This window comes from Nicotiana attenuata, unplaced genomic scaffold, assembly GCF_001879085.1.
Source record: "Nicotiana attenuata strain UT unplaced genomic scaffold, NIATTr2, whole genome shotgun sequence".
Taxonomy (NCBI): Eukaryota; Viridiplantae; Streptophyta; class Magnoliopsida; order Solanales; family Solanaceae; genus Nicotiana; species Nicotiana attenuata.
The window spans coordinates 52,907-71,958 of record NW_017670608.1 but is presented as its reverse complement, the minus strand read 5'-3'; the positions used below and the strand labels follow the sequence as shown (position 1 = coordinate 71,958).

Sequence of the window (19,052 nt, the reverse complement as noted above, 5' to 3'; positions counted from 1 at the left end):
ATAGGGCACCCTTCTCGGGTCAATCTAGTCATAGGGGCCGCAATCGATGAAAATCCCTCCACAAAACGACGGTAGTAGCCCGCCAAACCAAGGAAACTGCGAATCTCTGTAGCTGAGGACAGCCTGGGCCAACTCTGCACGACCTCTATCTTCCTCGGATCCACCCGAATGCCCTCACTCGAAACCACGTGGCCTAAGAATGCCACCGAACTCAACCAAAACTCATATTTTGCATAACATAATTCTAATGTGATTACATTTGTTTGACTCAAAAGTTATTACATACCTTATGAGTATAAAACAATATAAATAAATCACGGGAAAATCATAGCAAACCGTAATAATCCGTTGGACCAAATGAAGGAAACGAAAATAAGTACTCAGGATTAGGGGGAGAAACATTAGAAGCCTTTATTGATAATATTGGTTTGGTCTGCCTCTCCATGAAGAGGTTCAGAGCCTTACAATGGTGTTCCTCTTGCCCATAATTTGGGTATCGTTGTCTCTTTTTTCTCTCTCAATAGTGGTGAAGAAGAAGCCCCCCTTTTCTAGGGTTTCCTCTCTTGGTATTTATAGATGTGAGCTTCGTGAGCTGGCAATAAGTGGCCGTGACCACGTTGGGATTTCGCCTTCATGGTGCCGGATGGGCCATGGCCTTGCTGATCGAGTCAGATGCGGGTTGAATATCGTTAATTCTGAGTGGTCGTGCCACTAATTGATCATGAATTAGCTTAAGACGGGATTAGCTTCGTTAATTATCGTGGGGGTCGGATTCTGACCCATACACCTTATATTGTAATTTATAATATATACCCCACTCATGCAATCACAAAATAGGTACTTTTATTTCAAAAAATTTAAAAATCAATATCTGACTTCAAATCGAAAATTGATTGCGCACAACATACTAGTTTATGATCTTCCACTTTTTAGGATAAAAATAGTATATATTTTTTTCAATAAAAAATACATGCATTTTAAGTCCACAAAGTTGCTCTTTATTCCACTTAACAAAAACATAAGTAGCTATAACGCATCTACCTACCCAAAGAAAATCCTAACATATATGAATCATAATTAACAAATTAAATGATGGATTAAGGGTACTCAAATCGAAACAATGTAAGTCACATTGAAAACAAAGCAAGCATCATTGCAAATGGTTAGTATTGTTAAATCATAATAAATCTGTCACCATCAAGATTGTGATAAATAAATAAAATCTCTCCATAATTAATTAGACGTGTCAGATTCAAACTTTGAAATGATTTTTATTTTTGTAAAAAAGCATTTTCTCGTTTAATCAACCAAATAGAAGATACGTGACTCTAAGTGGGCTCTTGGACATAAGAATTGTAAAATTTTGGAAAAAAGTGAGAATTTTTTTTAAGTGAAAATGCTATTTGAAAATTAGAGCTGTGTTTGGACATGAATACAATTTTGGGTTATTTTTTATTTTTTGTAAGTGATCTAAGTGAAAATTTTGAAAAACAGCATTTAGGAGTTTTTCAAATTTTCAATAAATTCCGAAATTTATCTTCAAGTGAAAATTGAAAAATTATGACCAAACATTGATTTCGAAGAAAATTTCGGAAAAAAGTAAAATATTTTTTACGGCCAAACGGTAAATTAGTCAAAACTTAATGCGAGTATGAAACACGGGTTAGAAACACAAAGCTCCCGTTTGGCCATAGATTTTGGCAACTTTTTTTTAAATCTTTTTTGAAAATATTGTTTGTTAATAGATTAATGATCTATTTTTGAAAAATTTCTGAAATTATTTTTCAAGTTCCCAAAATTTAGTTTAGGGTAGTTTTTGGGTGAAACTTGTTCTCCCACTCACAAAACTTCAAATTTTTTTCAAATAAAATATATGTCCAGACATAATTTCAACTTCCAAAAATTATTTTTCACTACTTCAAAAATTATTTTTCAAGTTTCAACTAACTTTATGTCCAAACGCTAGCAAAATATTTTTATTTGCCATTTGTGATTTTGGTAATGGGAGATTGGCAAAGAGAGGGTCCAAGAAAGCTGATTCACTAACGGACACGTGGCAAATCCCGTGTGGCAAAATGGATACACATCACAAGACACCAGACCCAATCGCAAATTCGCACGGACCCCACACTAAAAAGCTTAAAATATTTTTCGAGATAATCCCCTTTTTTATCCATTCTTACTTTTTGGTCCTCTTCACCGTCAAAAATATTTCCCTATAAGTACTCAAAAAATTCTCCTAATTTCTCTTCCAATTCCCATTCTCATTTCCAATTCTTCACCTACCTAAAAACCTCAATTTCTAGGGTTTAATCAACACATTCTCTACTAATTCCAATGGCATTTTCCTGAACAATAATAATGGCGGCTTCTTCTAGAGGCTTCACAGTGCCCATAGGGGCTAAGCTTGATGTATCACCTTCTGTTTATTATTATTACCGTAATAATGGGGGATTTCTGGAGTTTCGAAGGAAGAAGAGGAAGTTAATTAGTAATATAAAATGTTGTTGTTCAGATTCAGCAATGCCAATTAATTCAGGGAATGGTGTCGATAAAAGTGGAGGAGGTGAGGATTGGAGGTTTGATGCTAAGAAGATGAGTGCTAATTATATGAGGATTCAAGCTTCTTCTTCTATGCCCTTTCCTTCTCCTCAGTAAGTCACTCGTGAAATTGTTTGATTGAGAACTGAGTTTAAGACAGAAAGTCTTTGGAATTTGTTGTCTAGAATATGACAGAGACATTTTTGTGGCAATAAATCATCTCATTAATTACTCCTATAAAATGAGAAATTTAAAGTTAAATTATTTCTAAATATTATAAAAAGGTGTCATTTTTTTGGGAAATGTAATTTTTATGTTACATTTTTTCTGATCATTCTTTATTGTCTCGTGGCTTGGATATCAATTTGTTACAAACAGTAAGTAAAAATAGAGAGTTGAATTTATAGAAGAAAAACTAAATTTCGTCGAAGTAATAACTTAGAGAAGCCTGAATGAGTAATCGGGGCAAAATGGGTGGTTCATATTGTTAGTTGTTGAACATATATTGAGGTTTTCTTTGAGCTCTTTGATAGGTTAGTGCTATATCCCTTGCAAAGGTTTTGAACAATGTCATATTTGAAGTAAAGAATTCTATTTGGATGGGATTTAGTATATGCTTCAACTGCATTTCCTCATAAATTAGTATATGCTTCCCCATTTCAACACAAAGGAGAAATTTTATGTATATAACCATTAACACATAAACCCTATCAAATATGAGGCTTTCAGCCATCTTGGTACGAATCTGTATAGGATTAGATTTTTCTCTTTTTCTTCAAAGGCAGAACTTTGCAAGTTGGGTCTCGTGATCTTTTCTACCACATAACTTATTGCGTCAAAAGTGTGAGTATTACCAATGGATTATCTTAGCAATTTTGTAACCCTGCTTGTTTCACTACATACAATAAATTTCAGTGTTTATTTGGGTTGATCTCCGCCCCATCGTTAAGGTATGGAGAAGAGAGAGGTATCCTATTGTTAAAATTTTCGGCATTTTGTTGATATCACCACTTGGTCTGCACTACTAAATAGTCTTACATAGAAAGTTGATAATCTTTTCTGAAGGGTCATTAGCAAGCCATTCATTGTAGGCTTGATAATCTTGATGTGAAATTCCAAATTAGTCTTGAATTTCTAGTATCCTAGAATATCTTCACAGTTATTGACTCACTGTTTCCCCTTTGTGCCTCCTTTTTGATTGATTGCAAGTGATGTTTGTTTTTATTGAAAATTTTGTGTTTTTCATCAACATTTCGTTATGCAGGTCTAGATTTGTTTCAAAACCAGAAAAGTTCTTTTCACGTTGTATCCCAAGAAATTCAGGCCCTCAGTCCCGTGACTCTCCACCAAAGCGAGGTACTTGTGGTTCCTTCCGTCCCGGCTTTATAAGATTCTTTCTCTTTTCAGATGATATTAACAGTTACCCTCATTGCATTTTACCTATGTAGGGTCTTAGTGTCTTAGTGGTATCTGATAATAAATTTCCTGATTATTCTTCCTTTCTATAGACACTGGTATTGCTAATGAGAAAGACTGGGGCATCAGTCTGTTAAATGATAATGTCAATGAAACTGGGAAAAATGAAGATGGCAATACATGGTACCGAGAGAGTGGAGAAGACCTTGGTGACAATGGATACCGATGTCGTTGGACAAGGATGGGTGGTCAGAGCAATGATGGTACCTTAGAATGGAAAGAAACGGTACATGTGTTTTTAATCTTGTGATTGGTGTACAATTGCGTTGTTTTTTCCCCCCGAGTACTGACATATCACATTTTTGCATAAATGAACTACCTGATGTACAATCTCAAGAATATTATTCCAAGATCCTCCTAGATTTAGTGCCTTGTGCACAAAAGAGCTTAAGTATTTGAATGCATTTAACTTGATGAGTTGTTATGCATTCAGAGTAATGCTTAGCAATATATACATGAACTTTATCTTCTTTAATTTCTGAGTCATGGCACATTCTGTTTTCGTCATACTTGAAGCAAGATTTCGAAATCAGTTCTTTTTTCATGTTTTACTTTAAGAAAAATAAGATCAGGAAAATGGTGATCGATGGACTAAACTTTTTGGAAGGTTTCATACTCTTAGTTTATTGTCATTTCTGCTCATAATATTTTTATTAGTGCTTGAGAGTTATAAAGAATCCAAGAACAAATTGCAGGTACTAAAATGAAGTGAAAATCTGAACACAGAACTATGATGATCTTAACTACATTGATGACACGAGCAAGATAAGTAGAGGTTATTTTAGTTGAGAACCACAGGAAGTTTTTCACGTTAGTCACCACAGAATTTTTTTTTTCTTTGCTAGATTTGGTTGCTCATTTTTTTCTATGGTTAGGGCTTGTGGAGTATTGAACCGGTCATAAGTGCCTAGAACTACATATATAAAATGCCTGGAATTTGGGGAATGTTTAGCTATCAGAAATTAACTCTCTTTCCTGAACATGGATGCAGTTCACTTTTTTGGTTAGAGCCTGGGGATGCTTGTATATAATCATTTATTGGGCTTAGGGATAAGTCCTAGTGGTGTACATCTTAGAGTATTGGTTGTGGCTTATTACAGTAAACTAGTTCTTTTGTTGGCCAATAATAGTTGCTTCTGATTGATAAGTGCCCTTGGTAAAAAATATTGGAATTCTCCTTCACACCTCCATTGAAAAATACTTCGAATCTAAGCCTAGTTTGTGGAGTGTGTAAGAGGATAAGCAAATTGGGGTTGTCGTTCATCGTTGTTGTTTGGATATTAAGGCCCCGTTTGGCCATGAGTTTTGCCAAAATAAATTTGGGATTTATTTTCAAAACTCATGTTTGGCCATAAATTTTGCCCATATTTTGGCCAAATCCCAAATCTCAAATCTCAAATCCCAAAATCAGCTATTGAGCTGATTTTGGGCCAAAATCCCAAAACTTGGGAATTATATACATATTTTTCCAAAATAAAGTTGGAAAATATGTTTTGAAAACGTATGTCCAAACACATTTTCATCTTCAAACCAAACTTCACCCAAATAAGATTTTTCAAAATAAATTTGGTATCTATGGCCAAACGCTAGCTAAGTTCCAGTTTAGACATTATTTTATAACCTTGTCAAGTACCATCCCAGGTGGATGCATTTAATTGGATTTGTTGATCTCCTTGACAGTGGTGGGAGAAAAGTGATTGGACGGGATACAAAGAACTAGGTTTGGCTTTTTCCTTTTTTCTTTCAAATATGTAATATGTGGCTGCATTTGGCTAATTTATCCATCTTACAACTGTTTTTAGTTATTCCACTTTCATCCTTTATTTCTGCACTTCATGAAACATTAATAAGTTATCCTTTTGGATAATTGGCAGGTGTGGAGAAATCTGGGAAAAATGCTGAAGGGGACTCATGGTGGGAAACATGGCGGGAAGTTCTTCACCAAGATGAATGGAGGTTATTATACATTATCTTAGATTCAGTGATCTTATAAGCTGCCGAGTACTGCTTTATTCTTCCGAGAAAATTATTAAAACTGTGTTGTGCTGCATTTCAATCTGCAGTAATCTTGCTAGGATAGAAAGGAGTGCACAAAAACAAGCAAAATCAGGCACAGAGAATGCTGGGTGGTACGAAAATTGGTAAGAGATTTTGAGGGGAACATTTGTTTTACCTGGTCATGCACAGTGGAATTACCTGCAAATACAATAAATAAGCATGTTATTTTATATGCAGGTGGGAAAAATATGATGCGAAGGGTTGGACAGAGAAAGGGGCCCACAAGTATGGCAGATTAAATGAACAGTCTTGGTGGGAGAAATGGGGGGAGCATTATGACGGAAGAGGATCTGTTCTTAAATGGTACACACTTTATTCTATTCTAGTGTGTATTTTCAAAACCCGACTCCTGCCTGGTTAATGCAATTGAGTTTTGGTGAAAGCATAACTACTACAGTGTTTATTGCTAAACTGCTGGCATGTTTGATGTCCTGCGACCAATTTAGCCTTTAACTGGTTTTATACATCCTATGTCACATGGGCAATCACAAATACTTTGACTTTGTCCTTCAAGAAACATAGTAGTAAACTAGAGCTGCAACTAGTCATAAGTGCCTGGGGTAGGTGTGCTCTATGTTGGACTTTGATTTTGCTACTGCATTTGTTATTGGAAATAATATCAAGTTCCAGAATTTGTCGGTGAGATAATCCTTAACATTATGGTCATCCTTATAAGTCCCCAGTCCCCACTGATGCGCCCTCTAGAATTGGACTTTCATATAATTGAAACTCAGCTGATGCTAGACAAAATAGCTCGAAGTGAGGTTTGTAAAAAGTCTGTCCTTATTCTCCTTTTCCCGAATATCGTTGATGATGGCAGAAATTTGTAAACAATTAGCTTTGTGAAGGGTGAATTTTTTTGTTAAATCCTCCTTAGCAATCTTGAGTTGCTAATGACAAGTTGGTTTATGTTGCTTATAGTTCCATGCTCCTTTTCTCAGGACAGACAAGTGGGCGGAAACTGAGCTTGGAACAAAATGGGGAGACAAATGGGAAGAGAAATTTTTTGCTGGCATTGGTTCACGACAAGGGGAGACTTGGCACGTGTCACCCAGCGGTGAAAGTATGTCTACCTTTTGTTCATTTGAATTACAACTTTACCTTCCAAAAGGACTTAGGTGCTAAAACATATAATCTTTTACGAAGCAACTAGCATAATTTCATGTACTAGCAATTGTTAAGCTATAATGGAATATTTTGCAAATATTTGGAAGGGCTGATATAAGTTCATGTAATATGTGTTTTCTTATTTTGAGTTTCAAGGTAACTAGTCGTCCAAAACTTTTCTTATTATTATTTTTCTAATTTTCCAGGATGGTCGAGGACATGGGGAGAGGAGCACTTTGGTAACGGGTATGTCACAATTATGAATTTAAACTTGTATTCAGTAAATTAAAATTACACTTTATCGGTTGCACGTCTATTTCCATAGCACTTTTTACATATTAGAAACTTAAAGGGAAGATAATGTTGTTTCCATGAATCAGCAAAGTGCACAAGTATGGCAAGAGCACAACGGGTGAAAGTTGGGACATCGTTGTGGATGAAGGAACTTATTACGAGTAAGTTATGGTCACCTCTTCTAATATAAGTAGAATTTAACTTATATACAGTTTCTTTACTCTAGCAGTGTAATTTAACGTGTTTTAGCAAGTTGCTTGCTTTGTTTTCCAAGTAATTAGTTCAACATATTATGGACAGTTATACGTGGTTATCGTTTAGGTGACCTGATAGTCTAATACTTTCACTCTGTCAGTGTATAGAAGTTGAACTCGTATAAGTACCATATGTTGTGGATAGTTCCTATATATTGAATTAACATGTTTCACTTATTATTTTAGGGCCGAACCTCACTATGGATGGGCGGATGTAGTAGGGGATTCAACTCAATTATTGTCAATCGAACCTCGAGAAAGACCGCCTGGTGTATTCCTAAATATGGATTTTGGACCATCTGTACCTCCAGAAGATGAATTGCCTCCCACCTCCTCACAATGACAAGCAGAACAATGTGTTTTTTTATGAAGCAGGGTTTATGCTGAATGTTGGTACTTGACAAGTTCTCAAAATTTGATTGTAATTGGCAACTCTCTCATTTTGTAAAAGAAGATACTTTGCCACTATTAATTTATTTCATTCTTTTAGGAATTTAAATCAATTTTCCATTGCTTGACATGTTTTTAAGTATTTCTCGAGTTCAACTTGATTGTACTCTGCAGCAACTTCCAAGTCTAGCTAGAGTTACTAAAACATAGCTAATAATATAAAGACAGAAAAAAATAGGGAAAATATCAACTATGTCCATTTATAAGTAGCTTATTATAAAAATTGGCCAATTCATAAAATATTACTAATATTAGCCAATTAGCTATTTGTAGCCAAAAAAGTTAAATTTTTGTTTTCTTTTGAGTAGGTGTTATTAGAATAGATTGAGTACATCTTAAGGAGCTTTAATCTCAGTTTTGGGATGATTAAGTAGAGTTTTAAGGTGGATTGAATTGAAAATTCGAAGTAGAAGATGAACATGAAAAAGATGATAGGTGTATCACACCGTGTATCACTTGAGTATATATATATGTATCAAATGTGTATCATATGTATATCCATGTATACCTGCGTGTGAGATACATGTGTTGCAGAAGAATTTTTTGAACTCGATTTTAACTATGAATTTTGATACCAAATCAGTCCAAATCACCTCTAATCATTCTTAAATTTTATATATTGACTCATCTATATGTTTTCAATGAATCTCAACCATACCCATTGAAAAAGTCCTTTCCGTCTTGCATTTAATATTGCTAATCACACTTGAAAATATGGAAGGAGATCTTTGCGTATGATTCTTGGAGAGAAAGAACCTTATTTTTTTGGGTTTTCAATTTTTATATGTGCTTGGCTAGTTTTAGTAAGTTTATGAGTAATGACTAGAGGTTGGAAAGTTGGGACATTTATGTAAGGTTCCTTAAAAAATAATATTTACACGTTAGTGTGTATAACTTAAATCTTATGAATTATCCAAACACCTTATTATTTTACTTTACAACACTTATCAAAATGAGTTTCTAGTATTTTTTATTTCTATTAGGATTTGAACCTTTAATCTTCAAGAATTGTACTTACTTCATTGATAACAGACCACTCCATTTGTCTAAGAGATTTAACTTGTCTTCTCTTTCAGTCGTCCAAAAATAGCTTACCTTTTTTAAAAGAAAATATTGATATTCCTTTTTAAGCTAAAGTAATTTAAGTCTCGCGTTTCATCTTCTCAGTACAATCACAGTACAACTTTATTATTTCATAAATGTTATAAATAGAATTGTATTTATGGTGAATGTCTATATTTAGAGAGATTCTAGGGTTTATTGCTTGGTGACTAAGTCATTTTTTCCTATAAATAGAGGGTTCTATTCCATTGTAATTCATCCAATATCAATAAGAATTTTCTCTCTGTACTTTTCTCTGCAATACTCTTCTTCTTCATTTATTGTTTTATAACACGTTATCAGTACGAGACTCTAACCAATTGAGTAGAAGCTTTGTGATTGAGCATAATGATTGTCAATTGTTCCATGAGCTTCCTTCATGATTAAATTCTGAATTTAAGGTATGTATTTTACCGTATTTTTCTCTTTTATTCTATAATTTGATGTTAAATAAAAGCAAAGAAAATAAATTTTGATTATAACTCTAATGGAGTTAGTAACAAATTATAACCACTCGAAGTGGTAAAATTTCTATGTCTTGCCTTGATCAAAGTCATGTATGATCGTGAGCACAAAAAGTGAAAATTCGTCCCATTGAATTTGCTCCATTCTCATTCCTTTAAGAGAATATGATAGCAATATGTGATTAGTCTGAAAGAAGACAAAATTATTACCGTGAAGGTATTAATGGATGTGGACGTGGCAATAGACGAAATTATAATCGCCATCACTGTAATAATGAGAATAATAAGGATTCTCAAAATAATCCTTCACTTTGTGAAAGTAATATTTGTCATTGATTTGACATGAGATTTTATAAAGCACATATAGATGATTATGGTCCATTCATGATATGAATGTGACAACATCTGATTTATGAATATGAACGTGCTAGTGGTAGTGAATATACCACACTCACATCTAGAAGGAGGTTTGAGATGATATAAGAAAATAATGTCATTATTATGGCCTAAATGGTCATTAGTCACGTACTTATTGTACGCCAAAATATTTTGGCATTGTGATTATTAAAAAACAACGGTAATGCAAGAAACGAATTTTGCATATAATTTGACCATAACCATAATGATATTACTTTCTCTTTAAAAGAGATATTCACCATATTGATGTTGATGAATATGTGGTAGTACCAAATTAATTGAGAGCTCTGGAAGAGCCAATTATTACTATTTTGGAGAAATAAAATTATCGTAGTAAGTCTTAAAGAAACTTATTGAGTTTCTAAAGTATTCGCGAAAGCGGTTGGTCATATTGAGACTATAAATAAAGGAAAGATTTAATATCTTCTATTACTACAACTTGTAGCGGGATAATATGTATGCGAAAAGCTACCCGCTTTATTCTCCAGTTTGCACTACACAAATAAAAGAATACCACACTAAAGTGGATGTTTATTGACATAAAAAATCATATCATAATAAACTTGGAGTTTATTGATGATTGCACACGTCAGTGTAAACCTGAAGTTTATCAATGTTTATAATTTATTCAGTTGGCATAATTGGTTTAGCCATATCAATTTAAGTATGATGTGCAAAAATAAAAGAGAATTCACATGGATAAATATTAAAGAATTAAAAAGTTCTTTACGAATTCTCTTATGTTGCCTGTTCTCATTAATTAATGGGAAAAGGGTCAAAATTGCCCCTTTACTATTGTTTATTGGTTGCTTGTGCCACCCGTTAAACTTTTCGGCCATTCTCGTCCCTACCGTTAACAAAGTTTGCAAAATTACCCCTAACCCTAACGTCCCTCCACTGTGGCAGCTGACCCTTCTAATATTTTGTCCATGTCAGCAGCCAAGTCAGCAGGTCCTACCAAATAAAATGCCATGTCAGCATGGAAGTAATTTAATCCTCAAATAAAATTGAAGGGATTTTGAACTAATTGCACATATTGAAACAGAGCAATGGGACCCCTCAATTAAAAATGCCACATAATTAACCTCACCACCTCCAATACCTCTCTTCCCCTTCGATTTCTTCTTCCATCGGCAGCTTCACCACCCAAAAGCCTCAATATTTCACCACAAGATAGCTTCAAAACCAGAATTTAATCAACAATTTTCAGCCTCAACATTATATTCAAGTAACATAAAATGAAATTCAACAACTTCTGAAGAACATGACAGACCCATTAGGTATTCTTCAAGCTTTTCCAAATCCTTTGTATGGTGATTATAGTCTCCTTTCAAATACATCTTTCAAATCAGTACTAACCAGCCACCATTAACACCACCATTAATTGACAGACTAACCTTCTTCACATAAACCCCCCACCGTATCTCCTCCATTTTTTTTCACATTCTCATCAACAGCAAAACAATGAAGAACCAAACAGAATAAAATGAAGAACAAACCTAAAGAAAGAACAGACCCCGATATCAGAGTGACTCTTTTGGCGGTGACTATAGCTTCTTATTTTTTCTGAATGGGATTGGAAAGAGGTGGTAGTGAGAGGTTTTTCAGATGAAGATTTGGATAAAGCGTACAGTCGCAGATGAAGCTCCTCCGGCGAAGATGCAGATGAAGATTAAGAAATCAACAAGCCTCAAATCACAAACAAACCCAGCTAACAATTTCGCTTAAACTTCAATGAATCTTAATACATTTATATTCTCAAGCTTTCTTTATAAATTCTTCAATGGTTCCATGAGAGCAATCAAGCAAGATATGAAGAGAAGAAATATTTTTTATGCCTAAAAATGGGTATTTGCCAACAAGATCTGACATGGCTGCATTGAGTAATGCTACGGTAGTAATACTTTGATGGCTTTTAATCTTATCGGCAATTTTTGTCTGTGTGAGTTGATTTGAATTTCTTGCCGGAGAACGGGGTTGCTGTTTGAATGACGAAACATGAAGAAGGAGAAAGGAGACGAAGAAGGGAGCCAGTACCGTGGAGGTTAGTTCTGCCCGCTGAATATTTTCTGGTAAAATGCCATGGTTTCCGGCGATTTGGTTATGAGGTGAGGGAGAGAAGATGAGAGAAAGGGTGGACAAGTGAGGAGTGGGGGGTCGTTTATGTTAGGGTTTTAATTTTGGTGGGGTCGATGACATGGTAGCTGACATGAAAGCTGACATGGATATAAAATTGATGGGTCAGTTGCCACAGTGGAGGGACGTTAGGGTTAGGGGTAATTTTGCAAACTTTATTAACGGTAGGGACCGAAAAGTGTAACGGGTGGCACAAGCAACTAATAAACAATAGTAGAGGGGCAATTTTGACCCCTTTCCCTTAATTAATATACCAAGTAATATTGGGATTGAATCCCATGAATGCTGAAAATATCAAAGGTGAATATGTGCCCATTCATCTGCCATGTATACCACATAAGATGCATCTATGAGATGGTTACATGTGCAACTATTATTAACCCGCAACATGGTGTTTGCGAGGTAACTTGCTCAATAATTTGATTTAGAGCATAATTTCCAGATTTTCTATTCAAGATAGTTCATCTTGATAAGTTGGTTTACATCACAGTTGGTTTAGCAAAATGATTTATTAAGTGCCTCCACTTAATAGCTAACTATTGCTTATGAGAACAAAGTTATCTATATCAGTTTGATATAGGTTATATACAGAAGTATATTACATTCTCCCCTCACAAGTGGTTCAGGGTCAGGAACCAAATAATTCCATCTTATTGTTATTGATGTGCGAGGTATATTTAATACCATAACGTACAAAGATGGGTTCTCAAAGTTGAGGAAACAAGTTAGTTTTTCTAACATGAGGGGGAGACATGATAAACAGTTGAGAAAAAGTTACGTGGAATGAATTATCATTTGTACTTATAGATCCTCGAATAAGATAATATGAACTTGAAGTTCATAAAAGGATAATTCATTTGCAATATATTGCAAAGCATGTCAAACGCATTTGCTGGCCCAAAGGAAGTAACTATATTCTCATTGCAGATGCTCCTATTAAGTCCTAGAAGGACAAAATCTATGGTAAGCTTAAAGCGTATAGACGAATCGGTTTCAAATAAACATCTTGATAAAGAAGATGAGCAAATGATCAAAATGATCATAATAAGGAGAAGTGATCTATAAGATCACATGACATAACACTTCATAAAATCTCAAGAGAGATTTAGGTACCTAAATATATGAATGAAGAGATCTCTATGTTATGTCTTTATGAAAAAAAGGAGGTTGGAACCAATATAAAATATTCGTCGACGACATCTATGAAAGCGCTAAGTATAGATGAGAATTTTAAGTCTGCCGAATACATACACAAAAATATTGGCCAAATAGAAGAGGCGTAATTCGAATATAATTGGTTTCATATGAAAGACAAGTGTCACGACTCGGATTTTTCACCCTCGGGAGTCGTGATGGCGCCTACTCGTAGAAGCTAGGCAAGCCACGAACTTAAAAATCTGTAAACTCTTTTGTTTTTAATTCCTTTTTAACCAATTAAATTAACAAAAAATAAACAATTAAATAACAGCGGAATATGAAGATTAGCGGATGTCTTAAATAAATATAAAACCGAATCATCCTGAAGACCAACACATGCCTCTAACCAGAACCTGGTGTCACAACATCCACGGACTATCTAAGAGTACTAAATACAATCGTCTGAAAGAAATACAACACTGTTGTCTCGAAAACATGAGATAACAGAATGAAATATAAGATAGAGGAGACGTCGGGCCTGCGGACGCGTGCAAGGCTACCTCGGAGTCTCGATGGACTGAAGGCTGGCTCCCGAGCTACTACTGCTGTCCGGGACCTGGATCTGTGCAAAAGAGCACAGAGTGTAGTATCAGCACAACCGACCCCATGTGCTGGTAAGTGCCTAGCCTAACCTCGGCGAAGTAGTGACGAGGCTAGACCAGACTACCACATAAACCTGTGCAGTTATATAATGTACAGCGGAGAGTAAAGTAGAAATAAAGAAATAAAGGTGAGAGGGGGAAACATGCTTCGGGGAATAACAGGTAAAAACAGATTATCAAGAGAACTATAAGGGAATCAAACTCCAACCACTAACAAGAATAAGAAAGAAACAAAGGTAGATCTCACTGTCAGTACACATCTCGTTGCAGGCGTGCAACCCGATCCCATTTCCTGTATCTCGTGGCAGGCGTGCCACCCGCTCCCATTTCCTTATATCACGTGGTAGGCGTACCACCCGCTCCCATTTCATTATATTAACAGTTCTTCCAAATGAAATTACTCCAACAAACGCAACAATTAATACGAATTCACGAGACAACAAAGTACACAATANAACCGACCCCATGTGCTGGTAAGTGCCTAGCCTAACCTCGGCGAAGTAGTGACGAGGCTAGACCAGACTACCACATAAACCTGTGCAGTTATATATATATATATATATATACAGCGGAACAGAGATAACCAATTAATATGGGAGGGGGAGCGTGCTGTGGGGAAGATAATAATTCCGAGTAAAAGTCATCAAGTAACGAAGGAAGCAACATAACTCAAACATCGATAAAGAATCAGAAATCAATAAGTGCACGGCATCACCCTTCGTGCTTTTACTCTCGTCCTCACCAAGCAATGATATAATAAAAACGTGCACGGCATCACCCTTCGTGCTTTTACTCTCTTTCATCACCAAAGCAATTATATGATAAAATGTGCACGGCATCACCCTTCGTGCTTTTACTCTCTTTCCTCACATATAATCAATAGAATCGGCACGGAATGGTACATCGTGCGGTACGACATCACCCTTCGTGCTTTACACTCTTTCCTCACAATATCAACAATGCACGGCATACCCTTCGTGCTTTAACACTCTTCCTCATCCAAACAACAATCACAAACAAGGGCAAGGGAAATAAACAAGAACATATAGGAATCCCGGCAAGGGAACAACAATTAAACAATTAAATCCCGCAAGGAAACAACAATTAAATAATTAAATCCCGGCAAGGGAACAACAATTAAATAATTAAATCCCGGCAAGGGAACATTTCAATAACTCTTTCTCTATCTTTCACTTGTACTTCATAACTCGCTTTACGACTTGAGCCAATGCTACAAAAAGTTCAATCATCTCATATACTTTCACAATTCATAATATAACTCGAGCCAATGCTCCAAGATGTTCAAAGGTCTCAATTCCTTCCACAAACTTTTTACAACAACTAGAAATCATCACCAAAGCATGAAGAATATAATGAAATCAAGATATTCACAATATAAAGACTCACGGTCATGCTAGACAGAAACGTATAGATACTCGTCACCATGCCTATACGTCGTACATGACTAATACCACATAGCAAATAGGACTCAACTCCTAATCCCTCAAGCTAAGGTTAGACCAAACACTTACCTCGATGCCTTGAACATAACTCAAGTCTCAATTATAGCTTTACCACTTGATTCCACCGCCAATTCGCTTGTATCTAATCACAAATTACTTAATTACATCAATAAGTGCTAAATGAATCAACCCCAATGCATGAAAATGAGTTTTCCAAAGTTTTACCCAAAAAGTCAAAAATCGCCCCCGGGCCCACGTGGTCAAAACCCGAGGTTCGAACCGAAACCCGATTACCCATTCCCCCACGAACTCAAATATATAATTTGTTTTGAAATCGGACCTCAAATTGAGGTCCAAATCCCCAATTTTTGAAAAACCTAGGTTCTACCCAAAACACCCAATTTCCCCCATGAAAATCTTTGATTTTAGGTTTAAATCATGTTAAAAGATGTTAATGATTGAAAGAAATGAGTAAAAAGTAACTTACAATCGATTTGGAAGAAGACTTGTTCTTGGAAAATCGCCCAAAGGAGTTGTGTTTTGAAAAAGATGTGAAAAATAACTTAAAATCGGCTAAGTATAGAAAAATACAGGTCTCAGTTGTGGGAAATGCGAACAGGGGTTCGCAATTGCGAACCGCGACCTGCTGATGTGGGAATTGCGAGATAGTGTTCGCATTTACGAACACTTCAAAAAAAATCCCGGGCTTCGCATTTGCGATCCATAGTGTCGCATTTACGATTGGCCCTTATTCGCATTTGCGGACCACTTGGTCGCATTTGCGATCAAGCTGCACAGTCCCCCTTTTCGCATTTGCGATGCAAGGCTCGCATTTGCGAGACCTGCTTCGCAAATGCGAATCATGCAGATCAGAAATACCAGATTTTTTTCAAGTTCAAAAATGCACCGTGGCCTATCCAAAACTCACCCGAGCCCTCGGGGCTCCAAACCAAATATACACACAACCTCAAAAATATCATACGGACTTGTTCGTGCGATCAAATCGCCAAAATAACATCATAAACATCGAATTAGACCTCAAAATCCATGAATTCTTTCAAACTTCATAAAACATCAAAGTTTCCAATTTAGGTCCGAATCACGTCAAACGACGTTCGTTTTTCACCAAATTTCACAGAAACGTCTTAAATCTTACATAAGACCTGTACCGGGCGCCGGAACCAAAATACGGGCCCGATACCATCAGGTTCTAATCAAGTTTCATTTCAAAACCTTATAAACAATTTCAGAAAACAATTTATTTCAAAAATTCATTTCTCGGGCTTGGGATCTCGGAATTCGATTCCGGGCATACACCCAAGTCCCATATTTTCCTATGGACCCTCCAGGACCGTCAAATCACGGGTCCGGGTCCTTTTACCCAAAACGTTGACCAAGGTCAAATTAATTCATTTATAGTCAAAACTTATTATTTTTCACACAATTTCTCATTTAAGTTTTCCTGCTACGCGCCCGGGCTACGCATGCAAATCGAGGTGACTCTGAATGAGGTTTTCAAGGCCTCGGGGTCATAGAATTTAATTTAAAACAAGTGATGACCGTTTGGGTCATCACATTCTCCACCTCTAAAACAACCGTTCGTCCTCGAACGGACATAAGAAGGAAGTACCTGAGTCGGGAAAAAGTTGGGGATAACGGCTCCGCATATCAGACTCGGACTCCCAGGTCGATGCCTCAGGAGGCTGACCTCTCCACTGAACACGAACAGAAGGAAAACTCTTCGACCTCAACTGACGAACCTGCCGGTCTAGAATAGCCACCGGCTCCTTCTCATAAGACAAGTCATTGTCCAACTGGACAGTGCTGAAATCTAACACGTGGGATGGATCGCCGTGATACCTCCGAAGCATGGACACATGAAACACTGGATGCACGGCTGATAAGCTCGGCGGCAATGTAAGTCTATAAGCCACCTCTCCCACTCGATCAAGAATCTCAAATGGACCAATGAATCTAGGGCTAAGCTTGCCCTTCTTCCCAAATCTCATCACGCCCTTCATAGGCGACACTCGGAGCAATACCCGCTCACCGACCATAAAAGCCACATCTCGAACCTTGCGGTCCGCATAACTCTTTTGCCTGGACTGAGCTGAACGAAGCCTATCCCGAATGATCCTGACCTTGTCCAAGGCCTCCTGAACCAGATCCGTACCCAACAACCGAGCCTCTCCCGGCTCAAACCATCCAACCGGAGACCGACACCGCCTACCATATAAAGCCTCATAAGGAGCCATCTGGATGCTCGATTGGTAGCTGTTGTTGTAGGCAAACTCCACTAAAGGCAAGAACTGATCCCACGAACCTCCAAAGTCATTGACACAAGCTCGGAGCATATCCTCCAAAATCTGAATAGTCCGCTCCGACTGCCCGTCCGTCTGGGGATGAAATGCTGTGCTCAACTCAACCCGTGTGCCCAACTCTCGCTGAACTGCTCTCTAGAAACGCGAGGTAAACTGTGTACCCCGGTTCGAAATGATAGATACGGGAACACCATGAAGGCGAACAATCTCCCAAATGTAGATCTCACCTAACATCTCAGAAGAATAGGAGACTGGCATAGGAATGAAATGCGCTGACTTGGTCAGCCTATCAATAATNATTCAAGCAACGAGCCACATTATCTACGATATCCTTCTTCATTCTACGCCACCAATAATGCTGCCGCAAATCCTGATACATCTTAGCGACGCCCGGATGAATAGAGTACCGGGAGCTATGGGCCTCCTCCAAAATCAACTCTCGGAGCCCATCCACATTAGGCACACATACTCGACCCTGCAATCTCAAAACTCCATCATCATCTAAGGTAACCTGCCTGGCACCTCCGCGCTGCACCGTGTCTCTAAGGACACACAAATGGGGATCATCATACTGCCGATCACGGATACGCTCCAATAATGAAGATCGAGCGATCATGCAAGCTAACACACGACTGGGCTCGAAACATCCAGTCTCACGAACTGATTAGCTAAAGCCTGAACATCCAAAGCAAGCGGCCTCTCACCGACCGGAATATAAGCAAGACTGCCCATACTGGCTGACTTCCTACTCAAAGCATCGGCCACCACATTGGCCTTTCCCGGATGATATAAAATGGTGATATCATAATCCTTCAACAACTCCAACCACCTCCTCTGCCTCAAATTCAACTCCTTTTGCTTGAACAAATACTGAAGACTCTTGTGATCCGTAAACACCTCACATGCCACGCCATATAGATAATGCCTCCAAATTTTCAATGCGTGAACTATGGCTGCCAACTCCAAATCATGAACCGGATAGTTCTTCTCATGAATCTTCAACTGCCTCGAAGCATAGGCAATGACTTTGCCATCCTGCATCAACACTGCCTCAAGCCCAACACGGGAAGCATCAATAAACTGTATAAGGCCTTGAACCTGTGGGCAAAACCAACACTGGTGCCGTAGTCGGAGCTGTCTTGAGCTTCTGAAAGCTCGCCTCACACTCATC

General features: G+C 37.2%; 1 protein-coding gene across 1 annotated transcript; it reads left to right on the top strand.

The window, feature by feature from the left end:
• The first annotated feature begins 2,207 nt into the window (after positions 1 to 2,207).
• On the top strand, positions 2,208 to 8,243 carry LOC109241474. The gene is made up of 11 exons (XM_019408213.1): positions 2,208 to 2,654; positions 3,806 to 3,897; positions 4,050 to 4,243; positions 5,698 to 5,737; positions 5,892 to 5,973; positions 6,081 to 6,158; positions 6,253 to 6,378; positions 7,017 to 7,138; positions 7,389 to 7,428; positions 7,563 to 7,637; positions 7,917 to 8,243. Exons 1-11 carry the CDS (start codon positions 2,362 to 2,364, stop codon positions 8,071 to 8,073), a joined length of 1,299 nt encoding a protein of 432 aa, XP_019263758.1. The 5' UTR covers positions 2,208 to 2,361; the 3' UTR covers positions 8,074 to 8,243.
• Positions 8,244 to 19,052: the final 10,809 nt, after the last annotated feature.